Source organism: Xenopus laevis, chromosome 3L, assembly GCF_017654675.1.
Source record: "Xenopus laevis strain J_2021 chromosome 3L, Xenopus_laevis_v10.1, whole genome shotgun sequence".
Taxonomy (NCBI): domain Eukaryota; kingdom Metazoa; phylum Chordata; class Amphibia; order Anura; family Pipidae; genus Xenopus; species Xenopus laevis.
The window spans coordinates 54,849,541-54,867,256 of NC_054375.1; the positions used below are offsets into that span (position 1 = coordinate 54,849,541).

General features: G+C 39.9%; 1 protein-coding gene across 1 annotated transcript; it reads right to left on the reverse strand.

The window, feature by feature from the left end:
- Window positions 1-5,207: 5,207 nt before the first annotated feature.
- Window positions 5,208-17,461, reverse strand: faf2.L (Fas associated factor family member 2 L homeolog). Its single transcript, NM_001092048.1, has 11 exons — window positions 17,377-17,461; window positions 10,843-10,911; window positions 10,544-10,678; window positions 10,389-10,465; window positions 10,170-10,308; window positions 8,717-8,802; window positions 8,547-8,638; window positions 8,286-8,463; window positions 7,825-7,996; window positions 7,522-7,665; window positions 5,208-5,450 (listed from the first exon to the last, which is right to left on the reverse strand). The coding sequence occupies exons 1-11, from the start codon at window positions 17,437-17,439 to the stop codon at window positions 5,268-5,270; spliced, it is 1,338 nt and encodes a 445-aa protein (NP_001085517.1). The 5' UTR covers window positions 17,440-17,461; the 3' UTR covers window positions 5,208-5,267.
- Between the last annotated feature and the right edge of the window lie 255 nt (window positions 17,462-17,716).

Sequence of the window (17,716 nt, forward strand, 5' to 3'; positions counted from 1 at the left end):
CAGCCAAAGTAAATTCCTGAGGGAGGGGGCAGAGTGGGTTAGAGGAACGGAAGGATTTCTAAGTGATTAAAGGAAGGGGATGCCGCAGCCATCTGAAGATTTCAAAGAGGCTGTTCACTGATTAAATTTGGGGGGGGGGTTATTTCCAGTCATACGAGTGAAGAGGAATGTTTGAATGGCCGTAGTAGAATAGGTATTTTTAAAATATGAATGTATATAAGTTACCTGTAGGTCATCTTGATCATTTTTTGCTGAGAGGTTTGTTTTTGTAAGTAACTGTAGTTTCTAAACCTGACTGTTTTGATCAACCATCTCAGCCTGACAAAGTGTCTAATACTAACGGACTCCTGCTGTACAAATATGGCAGCCCCCTCGTACAGGGACATGGGGCATCAGACAGGTAATGTAAATGTATCCTGCAAATACTTTATGGCAAAGTTATAAGTTGCTTTCAAAGCCAATATTATGATAGATGTAAAAAAAAAAAGTTTAATTTCTGATGTCGGTATCTCTAAGAGCATTTATTGGAATGTTACCATTAAGTGGCACCCAAGACCACATAAAAACTGATTATTTGTAGTGAGACAAAGCATTTGCCACTTCCCATGCCCTGTACAACTTATGGTAGGATCCTCTCATTGTCCTGCTCCAGGTTTTTCCAGTGCAGCCCCCTACTTCCTCTTACACACACCATCATTGGACTCTTCCTTTTAGAGGCAATGGTATTGGCAAATGAAACGGAACTTTGCTCTCATCACTTCTATTAACTGGAAACGGACTTGGCACACTTCTATTCCCAGCAGAAAAGGTATCAGCACTTCCAGTCACCTGTTTAATGAATAATAGTAGACGGTCCCTACAAGCCCTAAAGATTAAAAAAAAAAAACACCTGGTATTGCTCCATGTGCCATCATCCTTAAAGGGGAACAAAAATTTGATAAAAAGCCCACATAACACAGAAACCCCTATTATACCCGTCACAGTTACCTGTTTCTTCAAAAGGTATAAATAAATGCCATTTTCTATGCTGAAATCCAGCTGGTTAACAGTTCTTCTCTCCTGCCAGGGAAGGAGGGACTAAAATACCAATGTAACAAATTGTAACAACTTCTCCACAGTTTACAGACAGCATGCAGGAACTACATATCCCACAATGCATCGCACTGTAATGTTCCATTCCTTATTGAAATCACATGTGCAGGGAATTGTGGGGTTTGGAGGATGCAGGCTAAGGACAGCGGTCTGTTGATACAAAGTAACAGTAGTCAGTCACCTCAGCAAAATAGTCAGACAGATCAGCAGGGGGCTAGGCTTAGGGAACTGTCAGAAACCATTAAAAATCATGAAAAGTCAGCAATATGCATCATTTAAAAAATATGCAAAGTTGCTTGACATATTTTCTTTTCAAAAAACTTGTCATGTTTTTGTGGAGCTCCCCTTTAAGGTTACTGTGTCAGCTGGTCAACCAAAATCCCCAAATTCTCCAAATTCAAATTCCTCCAAATTGTGCTAGTTGAATTACAGTAGTTGCCTTATTATACTGCCTCTCTGCCATTTTTTCCCCTCGACGTGAAATCTCACTAGTGCATTGCAAATTGACTAATAGTAACAGGAGGCAGCAGTCAGAACAGGAGGTGACTCACAGCATGAACTGATTGGTATCTAGGAAAGAAAAAAAGGTTGAGGAACTCCAGTTTTTGATAATATAAACAATCTTGGGGGACATAGGGACTGTAAACAGATACATTAATAAACACCAGCTGCAGGTTAGACAAATAAATAAATAAAGGGGAACCCACCCCCTTTTAACGTACAGGGTACTTAAAATTGTTCTTTCAGTTTCCTGGTGTCTTTGGTATCAAGTAGAAACAAACAGTCATATGTGGATGCTTTACCACCAAATGGGACATTACTTACCCTTTATAGTTTTTAGAGCAATAAAACTAGTGGCAGTTCCAGAATTATTTAAATCAAATTGGGAGCAGAAGCAATAAATACTATTAGTAAGCATGTCGGAGACCTCTAGTGACCAAACAGAGGTAAAACCACAATCTCAAAAATTTCTTCAACACATGCTATTAAAGTAAAAATATAAATTTTATTCACATCAGTAGTTAAAAAACATGTATAGTATTCCCTCTAACGCCTAACGCGTTTCATGCTTACCCAGGATTCTGCCTATGACTAAGTGCTGGGTAAGCATGAAATGCGTTAGGCGTTAGAGGGAATACTATACATGTTTTTTAACTACTGATGTGAATAAAATTTATATTTTTACTTTAATAGCATGTGTTGGAGAAATTTTTGAGATTGCAGTTCCAGAATTAGTATGTTAATATGAGATGGTTGCATTTGGTTACGCCATAGGGTCACCAGCTTGATTCAAATCCTGGGAAATGATACCTCCACCTGTGTTGTACTTCGACCACCATTCGGTTGGTCTTTTTGAATTTGAAGTTCTTTTAACTTCGACCTTTGATAAATCTGCCCTGCACAGGTAAAATTGGTGTGTTTGCTTCAGAAACTAGCGATGCACCGAATCCAGGATTCAGTTCGGGATTCAGCTGAATCCTTGTGCCTGGCCGAACCAAATCCTAATTTGAATATATAAATTAGGGGTGGGTAGGGAAATCACGTGGCTTTTTGTCACAAAAGAGGACGTTTTTCCACTTTTTTCTTTCCTGCCCCTAATTTGCATATGCAAATTAAGTTTTGGTTCTGTATTCGGACGAATCTTTCACCAAGGATTTGGGGATTCAGCTTATTCCCAAATAGTGGATTTGGTGCATCCCTAGAAACAACTATAGTTATATTGTAGTATATAAATAAGCTGCTGCTTATCCACATGGGCAACCATTCAAAGGAGAAAGGGCTCAAGTTACATAGCAGATAAGGTCTGTAGAACACCATTCTATTCTACAGAGCGTATCTGTTATCTGAATTTAACCTGTGCCATTTAGCCCTATTGCACTTGCCTTCATTGCAGCACAGCAGCTTGTTCATATAAACTGTAGAAGTCTTTCTGAAGTTAAACCAGTGCAGGCCAACAGTAAATTATATATGAATTACTATAAGGCACTTTCATATTTTGGTGTTACTATTCCTTTAATGTGCAAAACATTCATCTGTCTCTGTATAGATATCATCTTGCACAACCTTTTTCGGCCAGAAAAAAAAAATATATATTTTCTACGTAACAAATATATTAAGTAGGAAGTCATTATGCAGTGTGTGTGTGGGGCTCATACTAATACAGCTCCTAGTGTGTTTAAAGGACCAGTAAAGTAAAAAAATTAAAAAAAAAAAATTCTTATTATACATAGAAAAAAAAATAAAAAACACCAAAACAAATTAAACTTTGAAATCGCAAAGCCTTTATGAAGAAATAACTTACCGAAACTCTGCTTCCAGCTTCTCTTCAGAAAAGGCGCTCTGTTTCTCCTCCCTAGCTATCTCCTAAGGAAGGCAGGGAGACTAAATCAAGCGCCGCACGATGGATCACCCAATCGCTTTCTGAAGAGGAGCACAAGCTGCGTTTCAGTAAGTTATTTCTTAATAAAGACTTTGTGATTTTAAAGTTTAATTTGTCTTGGTGTTTTGTTTTTTTTTCGATGTATACCAACAAATTTTTTGAAAACATTTTGATGTTACTGGTCCTTTAATAGTTCAGCAACACCCCGAGACCCACACAACTCAAATGTGTCCATGACGACTGAAGGAGCTCTACTTACCAGTCATTGCTATAAATATACACCCAAATAGTGCTGGATGTTCCAATGGGTTTCATTGGGTGTCTTGGGAGTTGGTGCATTAAAGGAATATGAACGCATTCCTATGAAAATCCATGGAAGACTTGTAAGTACTGCTTACAGCTGACATTTTTCCCCACAAAGAAAAGCCAACCTATTGCCTTAGCAAGTCCACTAGTCTTTTTCTTTTTAGTAATTTTTGCATCATTAAATAAAAAAAATTGGGGGAAATTATTTTAATTGACTGAACTGGAACATGCGCAGGAGAAAAAAACGTTTTCACAGTAACGTGTGGTCATCCCTACTATCACAGGCATCCAATATTGACATTTAATATTGACACAGCAGAATTCTAAAATGTTTTTAATTTATATTTGGAATAAATTATCTGGAATATAACTCAGTCTGGACATAGAGAATACTAGTGACAAGAGAAGGCATCTAAAGCAGGGAGATCAGTCACTAGATATTGCCTTTGTTACACGGTGAGGCCTTTACTCGTGCCCCTATCAAAAGCAAGATCCACCTCACACACCTCTCTATAAAAAGGATCTGCTTAAAGGACCAGTAACATTTTTTTCCCCAAAATTTTTTGTACTGAACGAAAAAAACCCCCACAAAGCCACTCAACTTTAAATTCACAAAGAACTTACCGATTGTCTGCTTGCGCTCCTCTTCAGAAACGGCGTCAGGGCGACGATCCATTGTGCAGCACTCCATTCCTCCCTGGCTATCTCCTATAGAAGGCAGGGAGGAAAAATAGAGCACCACACGATGGATCGTCACCGTTTCTGAAGAGGAGCGCAAGCGGAGAATCGATAATTCTTTCTTAATAAAGACTTTGTTTAGTTTAATTTCGTTATGTAGAAACAAAATGTTTTTATGTTACTGGTCTTTTAAACGCCATTCAAGCCAGAGCAATGGCCGCTCTCTCCTTTGGTCTTTGTTTTTTTTGTTTTTTTTTTATAGAAAGCATGGAAAAAAAAGAAGCAAATTAAAAAAAATGCTTTATACAGAGTAAGGAAAGCCATTTCCTCTTGTTCCTCAACAAAAATACACTCGCAACTATCCTCCGTAACAACTGTTAGAGATTTGCATGGGTTGTTTCCTCCGCAGAGATGGTTCTTCCTTCTCCCAGGTCAAGGGAATGCAAGATTATGATGTTCTGCAGGCACCTCCCGCAGATCAATTACTCCTGTTACTTTAAAAAATACCAAATGTGAGCTCTGTAACTTCTCCTAGAACACCTTCATGTTCATGGTCTCTTGGCCTTTGTCCCCCTCCAATGGGGAAAACCATTTCACTGCTACGCACTGCCTCCCCCCTCCTTGCCTGAGCGAGGACGCTCGGATCCAAAGTCAGTAGCAGCAGTTATTTAAAAAAAATAATGTTATGAGAATAGGTAATCTCTCATTCCTCCCTACTTGCTTTTCTAGTTTTTTATTTTTATTTTTTTTATTTTTTTTTTCTTGTTCCCCTCATTCCTTAGGGGAGAAAAATATATATATTTTTTTTTCCTCAATCGTCTGTCAGATCCTGTACAAAAAGCAGTTGCGATTGGCTCAGTCCAGCCTCCTGCAGAGTTGGAGGCACAGGGATTTCCTCACTGGGTAGGCACGGCAGCACCTGGCGGGGAAAACTTGTTACTATCTGGAACTTTTCAGGAGTCTCTTTCAGAGAGAACAAGAAGTCATGGATGACCTGGAATTAGAGAGGGGAGGGGGAATGTTAAATAAGATAGAATTAGTGTGCTGTATGGCCACCTTTATTTCATAGCATCTCTCCTATGTGTCCGCATACAATGATCTGCTTATGAGATAAACACTCTATTCTAGAGGCCAACTACCCAAATGTTCAGAACAGCAAGAGAACTGAAGGAAATTTTTGAAAATACAGTAACACCAATCCACAAGGATTGCAGTTTTATAGGTCTAAACCCCCCCAACCCCAATAACTACTCACATGGTTGGACAGAAGAAAAACAATGGTCACACCAAATCTTGAGGTATCAAGAGCAGGCCGGCCTAATGCATGTGCACCTTTTGGTTCACTTAAAGGAGTTCACCTTTGAGTTAACATTTAGTATGATGTACAGATGCTTTTTATTATTATTATTTGTAGTTTTTGACATCTTTTAGCTTTTTATTCAGCAGCTCGCCAGTTTGCAATATCAGCAATCTGGTTGGTAGTGTCCAAATAACCCTGGCAAACATGCAATGATTTGAAAAATAGACCGGAATATGAACAAGAGAGGGCCTGAATAGAAAGCCGAGTAGTAAAAAGTAGCAATAACAATACATTTTTAGCCTCATAGAGCATCTGTTTTTTAGATGGGGTCAGTGATCCCCATTTGAAAGCTGTAAGGAGTTAGTAATACACAGGCCAGTAGTAGCCAAAAAAAATGATAGACACATACAAAATTAACTACTAAATTATACATAAAGGTGCCCAGAGACCACTGTCTGGACAGTCCAACGACAGGGGCTTTTCTAATGCACATTACTCAAGTACCATGACTGCTCTGAGATATTTTTAAAAGGGGTGGTTCACATTTAAACTAACTAAAATGAATTGTTTTTCCTGGTCACCCCTGGCAGCATAATAGTAACCTTTGGGTATGCTCTCTCTCCCTGTTGGATAAGCAGAAGAACCTGCATCTAAGAGAACCTTGAGAAGCTGGATTACTAAAGCTATTTCCAAGGCGTATACAGAGCAGGACAGACCATCACCTTCAGGCTTGAAGGTACATTCTACCAGGAATGTTTCCGATTTTTGAGCAGCAGAATCTGCAGGGCAGCTGCCTGGGCGTCATCTCACAATTCCTTAAGCATTATAAATTAATTTTATTTTTCAGCGATTCTATTGGACAGTCTGTCCTTGCAGCTTTTGTTGATTAAAGCATATTCAGCATGTTATTTTCCCTCCCTTTGTGTTTTATTGTTGTGGTATTACCCAAAGGTTATTATTATGCTGCCAGGGATGACCAGGAAAAAGGAAAATTATTTCATACTTACCGTAATTTTCTTTTCCTGGTTATCCCTATGGCAGCATACCCACCCTAGATTGTTTGTGCTTAGTACTAAGACGAGGGGAGTTGGAGGAGGAGGTACTTATGGGTATGAGAGGCGTGTTGTTTTCTTCTGCTTATCCAACAGGAAGAGAGCATACCCAAAGGTTATTATATGGATGACCAGGAAAAGAAAATTACCGTAAGTATGAAACAATTTTCCTTTTTGGAACACTTACATTTTTTTGTTCTAAACTCTCAAGCTTGGAATCTGGTTGCTAGGACTAACATTAGCTACCAGACAGGAGTTTGAATGGCAGATGAATAGGAGAGGGTCTTAAAAAATGCCAAATAAGGAATGAAACAAACTAATACCAGTTGCAGGTTGAATTACAATTGCAAACATAAAAGCAATGAAGACCTGAACTGCTTAAAATAGGCCCATCAATGACCGACTGGCAGTTAATAGTGAACTTCCCATTTAATACAATGGTTGTAAAGATTCAACAGAAGCTCATTGTTGTTCTTCCAGGTTTGTCTCTCAAAGTAAAATATGAGCATTACTGAGAGAATTGCAGCAGCCTGAAGACATTCTTAGAAAATCCCAGTAACCATCTATTACTGCTCCAAAGTATTCAGTTTTGACTGAAATTTTACTAGAATATCCTGTCCTAATTATAAACGTGTCTGTCAATGCAACTGTCAAGTCATAGAGCAGCTGGTAACCCAGATTTATGTTGTATAGACTTAGAAGTAAACACTTACTGACAGGGACTGGGTGAAGAGAAACCTTCGCTCTACCCTGGTACCATTTGGCATCTTAAAAATAATTTTTACGTTATCTGGATGATCTGGAACTGGCTCAGCAGGGAGACACTCAGACTTGCGCTCTTTTTCTTCCTCTAGATTCTATTTAAGGAGATACAATATCTGCAGTTAATAGAGAACAGTGCATAAATAAAGCTTACAGTGTAATACAGAAATAAAATATGGCATTTGAAGGAATACTGTAAGCAGTGCCACTTTGTGTGCAGTTAAGTGTTAGCATCTCGGAGTAAAATCCATTACCCTTTTCTTCCTCTCTTCTAACATCTGTTTGCGTTGTGCCTCTTCCTCTTCTCTTCTTTTCTGATCCTGTTTCTCTTTCTTCTTGCGTTCTTTTTCTTGGTCAGCACGCAGGGAAACCAGATATGCCTCATCTTGCTGCTGCCTCAGCACCTGAGTCTGGTTTCGTTCCTCTCTGCAAAAAGAACACCTTAATTGATTTTCTTCTTTTTAACACACAAAATTGTAAGAGCATACCTCAAAACTGTAGCAAATGTAGTTGCAGATGACGTATTAAGGTCTAATAAGAGGTACAAAAAAAAAAACTTCCCATTCAATGCTATGAAAGCAGCTACTTGGAGAGAAGCAAATAAGCTGTGAATCCAGCGTTTGATTACTACTGCATTCATTTTAAAAGTAGCCCTTGCACTGGACATCTATTCATTCTATCATGACTTAATTGGGTTTGTAGTTCTTATACTCACCTCTCTAGTCTCTCTGATACTAAATAGGTTTGGTTGGCTTCAATGATAAATGTCAGCTGGTTAATAAGGTCCTGTGGCTGAATCAGGCCCTCCAGTCTCCCCACTACAGTCATCCGGCGATCCTTGAGCATGATCATAGCCAAAAAGGGGTAGGTGCTCTCATGCAGGGCCTGGGAAACTAACACAAGAGACAAAACTTATAGAAAGCAGGTAATAGAACAGATTAAACTGGCAGGATAGAAATATGGCTAGTTAACTCACCCCTGAATCCTTCAGGCTTGTTGCTAGAACAGGCCCAAAACAACATTCTGCTGTTTATGAAATGGGTGACCTCGGAGGTGCAGAGGGTGTTTCTAAAGAAAAATGAGCACAAACGACTGATCCAATGTACCCAAAAAAAACAGTAGCTCCAAGAAATGAAAGACACTTACCTACAGAAATCATCAGAGTCCTGGTGATCTTCCCCATGCAGATAAACCAACAAGAAGCGCAGCTCCTGTTTAGCATCATTCAAAGCCTGCAAACAGAAAAAAAAGAATTTTTATAGAACTCACGAAACCTCAGTGTGTAATTTATGTGCACAAGAACTTGCAGTCCACAGGGATGGCAAATTTGCTTCAAATAAACTCTGGAGAACCACAGTAATTCAATGTGTCTTCGATGGGCGAATTTGACCCTTTTCGCTTTTGCATTTTTGACGCGCGTAATTTTTTTTTGATGTGCACCATTTTTTTCTCCCATTGGAGTCTAAGGGCATCATTTCCACGGTGAAACTGCGCGAAAAATTTCGCTCATCCCTACTTACAGATATTAGCCTATTGGTTACAGTGAATAGATGTGTGATGAGATCCTGCAAATTATGCAGCCCTGCTTCAGTAAACTGCGGTTACCCATACAACCCATAAAATCTTTAGTTTTATTTTATAGCCTGTAAAAATAAATTGCTTGTTGCTTACTATGGCTAACTGCAATGACAAAATACAACACCTGCGCTCAGTCCCACTACTTGTCACAGGCTAAAGCTGTATTGTGTGTTATCAAAAATGACCCCCAAAACCTTGTAAATTAATTAGGCCTGCTTCAAAGTAAATTTGGGTATAACTAGCATTAATGCTGCTTAAGGCCGAGGTTTTACCAATCTTGAATATCATTTTTATTGTCAATTTATAAAAAAAATCTCTAGAATAAAAAAAGCAATGGACCAAGAATGTGCCCCTGAGGTACTCCACTAAAGGCAAACATATGCGGGCCGATAAAAACTGCTGACAGACCAAGTCGGCAGCTTATCGGCCCTCCGACGGGCTTTCCCGATCGATATCTGGCAGAAAGTTGGCCAGATGTCAATCGGGCAGGGTAAAAAGTTGTCAGATCGCGGTCCCGCAATCCGACTGCCCGTATAGCCTCCATTCTGATCCGATCGTTTGGCCCTAGGGCCCACGATTGGATCAGCTCGATATCGCCCACCTCAATGTGGGCATACTGGGGAGAGATCCGCTTGTTTGTAGCTATAGTTCTAGTTATCAGTAGGTAATTATTACATGGCATATCAAAATGCAGATAAGGAAAAGGCTTCTAGAAGTGCAGCATTTACCGATTACAAATTGGGTGCTAACAAGGAGCCACAAATTGAAAGTTATACCCATTTATCATCTAGACAAGTGGAAATTCTTTGGGAGTTTTACATTACTGAAATAAGGGAAACTAAAGGTGTTGACAAAGTTCCTTTGTCTATCTATTATTTTCATTTAATTCCCAACATAGGCACACCCTTTGGCATTACCTTATTAGAAGAAAATCAGGTTTTAATCCCAATCCCTAGTAAAGTGCCTAGTAAAGAGAAATTTTTTTTTCTTAGACTGTTCTCGTCTGATGGGAAAGTTTTACCTGGCTGTAAGTACCCTGGTAAAATACAGGATGTGTGCTGCCATATTTCTCTTCAAACAGATGAATAAAGGAGACCACATCCCCTACTGGGTCAGTGACTCGGCTGCGAGGGTCCGGTCTTATAAAACGAAGAGCAAACCTTACAGAGAGGAGATAAAGAAAGGCTAAAGACATTCTGTATTCACTGATCGACACTTTAGGTTCACAAGTAAAACTTACCTAAATATATCAAGTACTGTATAGTAAGTGATGCGGAATGGAAGCATAATCAGGTAGTAACCCCATCCCAATAGCCCCTGTAACAAGGAGACAATATTAGATGGTTTCAAACTGTGTAGTTCTACCCAACACTGCTATTACAGATCTGAACTTACCCTTGGCTGTGGCCGAGACACCACATAACTGTATACTCTATGGTCAGCAGTATTCACCTGCAGAGGACGGTTGGGAGTGGTGTTAAAGACCCTGGGGACACCCTCCTGTTCATTTAACCTGTCTTGGACAGCAGTCTACAATAAAGAGAGATCATCAGGAAAGTCTGCACACTGTTCTGCTAGTACATTGTACATTATTTGACCATATACACAGATGTCATATTAGAGTAACCCATCTGTTCAGTCTGCTAGCTGATCACTAATTCTCTGGATCCTTCCCTGCAGCTTCAGGTACATACCTCAATATTCCAGTTGTGCTGCTGCAGAGTTTGGCGACATTGGTCTATCGATTCAATACCAGTCAAGTCCTGTCAGAGACATAATAAAATACTAAATGAATGTGTGTTAAAAATAAACACAAAAAGTAAGACATGGAAATATCTATTCATAATTGTCCTCCACGCATTTTTCTTATTCTTTTTTTTTTTTAATTACTTTTTATTAATGTTTAGTAAACAGGCTGAATGCTTTTAGAATTATAAAGCATAACGAAGTAATGTTGTGCCGTGTTATTTTCAGTCATTTAAATGTTCAGATTTCATCTGTTTGTGTGTTTTTGAGTGCAAGCTTGTTATGCCTGAGCAGGGGCTCTTGTCTATTTCACTTTCATGCCTAAAAAGAAAGCAAACATTGCATTAAATGCAGATGAGCCTAACAGATAAAGAGTAACTGAGACTGTGTTTTCAAACAAGTGTTTTGTTTAGGGTCTCTAGACTCTTGCTAACCGCAGCAGTCCTGTCTTGCTTTATGGCAAGAAAGGAATTACAGCAAATCAACTTCTACGTGAAATCAAAGTTATTCCAAATTTTTATATGTATATAATTCAACTCCCACTCCTATAAAACGACACTACTTTACATACGCATTGTTTTCAACATTTTTCATTCTGCTGGCTGCATAGACCAAAGGCTTACCCTAAAACAAATTCGACAGTACAGACAGGTTTTACAGAAGGAACTAAAGCCCTAAGAGAAAAGGTAAACTGTATTTTAGTCACAGGAATCCTATCCTATAAATATTATATTATTATATAACTTATAAAAGTTTTTATATAAAAGCCATAAGAGACCCATGTATATTGTGAGATACGTTGCTCATCGGAGACAAGGCAAAGGCTGTGCATTTCTAACTGCTGCAGAAATATCCTAGGAGCACATAATCCTGCGGATTCTCTATATAAACCATTCCAGATTCTTGGAACAAAAATCAACTGTACACTGGCATATTGACAAAACTGGAAAGGGAGTTTTTTTGTGCAGCCAGAGACTTCTGCTTCCAATTAAAGTACACTGGCAGAAATTAGAGGTAGGCACATGCCAAGTGCATAAAATTGGGCATTTTGTGCTGGAATCAGTCAACGTGGTATACAAATAGAAATTTGACTTCTTGGCAGGAAAATTTGGCACATGACTTGAACAGGCAATACACAGGCTCTTAATAAAAACGCTCCTTCAGCCTTAATTATTCTGGTGAAAAGTGATCATCGCTAAAAAGGGGAAATTAATATTGGCCAGATTAAAAAATTAAGATGAAACGGGGGGGGGGGATAGGGCTTTTGCCTCCAAATTCAACTCGACTGAAAATTTTGTATATAAAGCCCGACATTCAAACAGCAAATAATCTGCGGACCTCTGTTTTATCATTAAACTTTGAGTGCCCATTGTGTTTCCATACACAAGGATCAATACCGCCACGTTCCAGGCAACAGCAATCCAAAATATATATATTTTTTTTAAAAAGCCTGTATTTCCCAGTTTCTGGCAACAACAACATTTCATGCCTAAACGGCTCTTTGTCAAGGGCACTAATTACGGATTGGTTCCCACTTTGCACATCTGGTTCATCCAACTTTTAGCAATTCTTCTTGGCAAAATTGCCGAAACTGTCAGGTTGAATGGGGTGCTTGTGAAAAGCAATTTTCAAGTTGGACTGAGGTCTGGGCTTTGACTGGACCATTCCAAGACAAGTTCATGATTTTAAAATGACTCAAGTGTAAATTTGGCTTGAATCTTGACCAGTTTTCCAGTGCCTGTCAATGAAGAACATACCTCACAATATGCTTTGCCATAGGGATAGTGTTCACAGGGCAATGAGCAGTGTTGGCTTTTAACCACACAAATAGTCCAAAAAGTTCAGTTTTGTTCTCACCAGACCTAGGAGCCTGTTTTCCACAAACATAGTTACACAGCAGATGAGGCTGCAAAAAACACAATTTCAACCTTTTGTTCAAGTAAATTGTCCCTTACCACTAGCTGACCCAGAGATGTTGGGAAAAAAACATCTGATACTATCTCCAATATGTCTCAAAACAAATAAATTGGCTTTCATAAATTCCCTTATGGCAAACAGATGAGCTCCTGGGTGATTATGTATTGTGTTTGCATAGAGCTGGTGTGCTGGAAGAGTGGTATGTTTACTCTGTGCAACATGTATAGCACACAAATACTTTACTGTTGCCTCTGTCTATTAAATAGTGGGCTGGCCAGTCCTAAACAATATCATCTCTCTTAGGAATCCTGCTACACAAGTTTGTAACTGTTTCTAGGGCTAGTTCCTAGTGGAAATCCACTCTTCATTCTAGAACTTCCTATAACATTTCAGTGATGTCTAAAGCTGGTGGCTGAGAAGATCATAGAAATGTTGGTTGTAAACAATACTATGAAATCCATTTAGCAGTACCTGTACGTACAGAGACATCTTAAAAATTGGATCATTGTGCAACTGCTTCTTTATTGGCTATAATTTTCTATCAGTCTTCTATGCTGAACAGCTAAAGCTGATTGGCTAATTTGCCTTACTCCAAACATACTCCACATTTCACCTAGTTATGATACATTATACCTTCACCTAGGCCAGGGCTGTCCAACTGGTGGCATGCGGCTGCGACCCTCCCCCCCTTCTGTGGCCCCCCACATGCTGTGTCTTTACCATAAAATTTAAAAGGTATCGCTACAGAGATTAACTGGCCCCTGCATTGTTTCAAATTCAGGCTGTAATCCCCCTACACACTTGTGACATTTCTATTGTCTATATCCTAAAGGCCTGTACTGTTCACACCTGAAACCCAGACTGAAACTGCCAACATTGTTCACACTTTATTCAAAATGCTAATGGGGCACCAGCACTGTGTCACTGTATGTAGTACATATTAGACTAGTCCTGATTCCTGTCTCCTGCTCTGTTCTGCCTTTCCTCTCTGTGTGTGCCATTCTCTGCTTGCCCAGTGCTGTTTGTGTGTGCCATTCTCTGCTTGCTATACGCTACCTGTGAAATGTAAGCCTGTTAGTGTTTTTGTTCTTGGGGTTTGTTAGCATTTGGAAATTGTTGTTAAAGGAGAAGGAAACCCCCTGGGCGCAAAACCCCTCCCCCTCCCCTGTGTTGCCCCCCTCCCTCCTCTCCCCTGGCCTACCAGTCCCCCTGGGCAAATGCCCCTAACTTGTTACGCCGGTGGGAGAAGATGGCGTCTGCGAACTCCGACCTGCGCAGAGGGGTGAGTAACAAGTTAGGGGCATTTGCCCAGGGGGACAGGTAGGCCAGGGGTGAGGAGGGAGCAACACAGGGGGAGGGGTTTTGCGCCCAGGGGGTTTCCTTCTCCTTTAAGGGCCCCTAAGGTGTTTAATCATGTGTTGGGGTTGTTGTATTATCCATAGGGGAGGAGGAGGCATATGGATTTAAGGGTACGTTTTAAACATGACTTACATTTTTCACATATGAGTGATGAGGGATTTCCCTGCAGTGAGCACCAGCCATTTGGTTTTTTGGTGTGCTACCACCGTTAAAGGGGTTGTTCACCTTCCAAACACTTTTTTCAACTCAGTTGTTTTTAGATTGTTTCCCAGAAATAATGACTTTTTCCAATTACTTTCCATTATTTATATTTTACTGTTTCTCCAAAATCTAAGTTTAAAGTTGAATGTTCGTGTCTCTGGTGTTTGAGTCTGGCAGCTCAGTAATTCAGGTGCAGATTCTAAACTGTTACAATTTTGCAACATTTAGTTGATACATTTCTCAGCAGCATCTCTGGAGTATTAGCAACTATTGTATCAATTCTAACAGCTGCCTGTAATGAAACCCAGAGATTCTGCACAGCAGGGACAAAGATAAGAAATGTATCAACTAAATGTATCAATTTAGAACTGTTTACAGAGTCGGCGATCCCCCTCCCAGAGCTGCTTCTGAAGGAGAAAAAGACACTTGACACTTATTAGACAATATTAGAAAAACGATCACACATAGAAAATAGAAAGTCAATGGAAAAAGACGTTTAAAAGGGGGAGTGGCCAACACTGACTTCCATTATCGGCCCTCCACCACATAGGCCATTAAAATTTTGGCCCTCGGTACCACATAAATTGGACAGCACTGACCTAGGCTGTCAGCTTTGTGCAGAAGGTAGCAGTTTTTGTTGAGAACACATAGAAAATTAAATTAGATACTGTGCTACATTAGTTAGATCTAAGGGCTAAAATACACTGGAAATGCTGTAGTATGGTGTCAGATCAACAGATCACACCCTACAAGTTGAATATAGTTGCATGGGTTAAAAAATAATGGGACTGACTGTCGCAGGGGAACACTGCATACTGCGTCTTCATCCCATGAGATAAAATCTGACAGAGTCTGAATTACTTTTTCTCTCATTGAAAAACATTGACGGTCAGCCGCAGATGCATGAACAAAACACACCATCTGATCCATCTTCAATTACACATGTGTCGATCAGATTTTGTAGGATCCTACAAAATCTCGAGCTGTTGCATGACATGATTTTGTGGGTCAGATAAAATCTTCTGTGTAATTTAGCCCTAAGATACATAGCAAGCTATGGTGCAAGCTACATGAGCAACCGTGCTCACTTAACCCTCTGAACCTCTAAACGGCATAAGCAAAAATTACTAATGATAAACTACAGATCCAGCCTTGTACTAAGATGTGTGGATGAGCAAAATTAAGCTGATTCGTATCCCAATCAGGGCAAAAGCATGTCTCCCCCTTGCAACTGCGACTTTAATAAGCCCAAGATAAGCATATGAATATTTTACACAGACCTATCGCTCTCATAGAGAAAGCCAGTGTTTTGGACATGGTACAAGCAGTAGGCAACTATGAGTTCAAATAAATCATGGGATTAGTAAATAAAAACACCTTCCTTCCTTAAAATAGGAAGTATGGCTGTTATCCATTATACATGACTATTGAAATCACTGGTGCTTATTTGTAAAGCAATTACTTGTCACCGACATCAATATGATTACTGTATGTGCAGAGTGCAGTCAATTTCAGCATTTAAAGCCACTGACAAGCAAACCATATGTAGCGGCTGTAGCTATTTTTTTTTTTCAAAGAAAAATGCAGTGGCAAAAAGTCCAGAACCCTCTCAAATTCACTGGTTCTGCTAAAGGGAATTGTCTTGCTTATGGCAAAAAAAAAAAAAAAAATACCCACCTCCTCCAAACAGCTGACATCTACATTTCCAAGTGACAGTTGCTCTCAATAGCCCTAAAAAGAGCCATTACTTTGTACAAGCACATTTTTTTCACGAGGACAGCTACAAAATGCCATGTGTGCCATTTGCTTTAGTTTAAACAACTATTATACCCTATATTTGTACTTATCCGGTGGACAAGTGGATCCACACCAACCTGGTGCTGCTAATTATCTAATCCAAAAGGACTTTGCGCAGAGCATAAATCAGACTGTCATCTTTATACCCTATTTATGCCTGTGATGTTCAATGCTGCCTGATTGTCTGTTAAAGTGGCTGACGCTATGACCAACTTGAAGCCAGCCAGTTAATATACCCATTACCAAAGTTATCTGCCAACCACAACTGGCATGAGATGGATAGACATCTACTGACCTGTTTATCATAGACTGTAGTGAGATTGTAAGCTCTGTAGGCCACAAAGCTCCATCCTCCCGTGTCTCTTAACATGAGACACTCTAAAAATGTATACTTATTGCTCGGTTTGTAGTTTGACTATGGAGTCCAAAAGCACAGTGTGGCATATACAGGCAAATCTGTACTTACAATGGATTCAGAAATACAAGTCTGAATGTGATTTTATAGTCAAGAGAAGAACATAATCTGAGCCTGTCATCCTGACGCATTTCTCGGTTTGTAGTTGAACTATAGAGTCCAAATGTACAGTGTGGCATATACAGGCAAATGCGTACTTACAATGGATTCAGAAATACAAGTCTGAATGTTATAGTCAAGAGAATATCATAATCAGAGCCTGTCAGCCTGAGCAGTAAGAGAGACATTTCAGTGTAGAATCCATGGTCATTACAGACAAGTACAGGATGACATATACATATACACAGCTTATTTACACATGGGCTCAGCCAGTCTCCCCTAAATGGGCTCTGCCAGTCTCCTCTAAATCCACCTGCATAAAAGGTAAGGCCTCTCCTCGCAGCCCTTGAGCAGCAGGGCAGGTGAAGTCTTCAGCAAGAACTTTCTAATACATTCTAAGCCAAAGATTTCCAGCCTGCGTCTTCCCAGCTGTCGTCTAACTACAACCAATGTGACATCCCATAACAAATGGAATCCACTGGGTGTTTTCAATCTACAAATGGTGAGGGGGCTTTAAGCGTAGGACCCATTTTACTTAATAACAACTAGAGGTTCGTTTTCATTCTGAAACCAGGGCTGATGAAGACAACTTTTTTGTATCCGGGCCCTTCACCGTTTAACCAACTCCACCCAATGACAGCCCCCTCGCTGCGAGGGTTTATAATCCCTACAGTGCTCCTAATAATAAAGATACCTGAAACTGCAACAGTTTTTCTGTCTGGTCCTGACTCAGGCCCCGCTCCTCCAGCGCCGCCATCTTCCCTCTCCGCCTTCTAACCTGTCACTCCCATTTAGCGGAAGTTACGTCCCGGAATCCATCCGAAGCAAAGGAAGTTTCGTCCACTGCCGCCATCTTGGGTGCTTAGCAACTGTTGACTTAGAGGGGGGAGGGTGTCACGTGATACGTGCTTATGACATGACTCTACAGATTGTTGGAGCCGTTATATAGTTTATCTTGTGATTACCTGTAACGTTAACTCAGTCATAATGCAGGGCACGTTACTGATCCCTTATATATTCCTCAGTATCCGAAT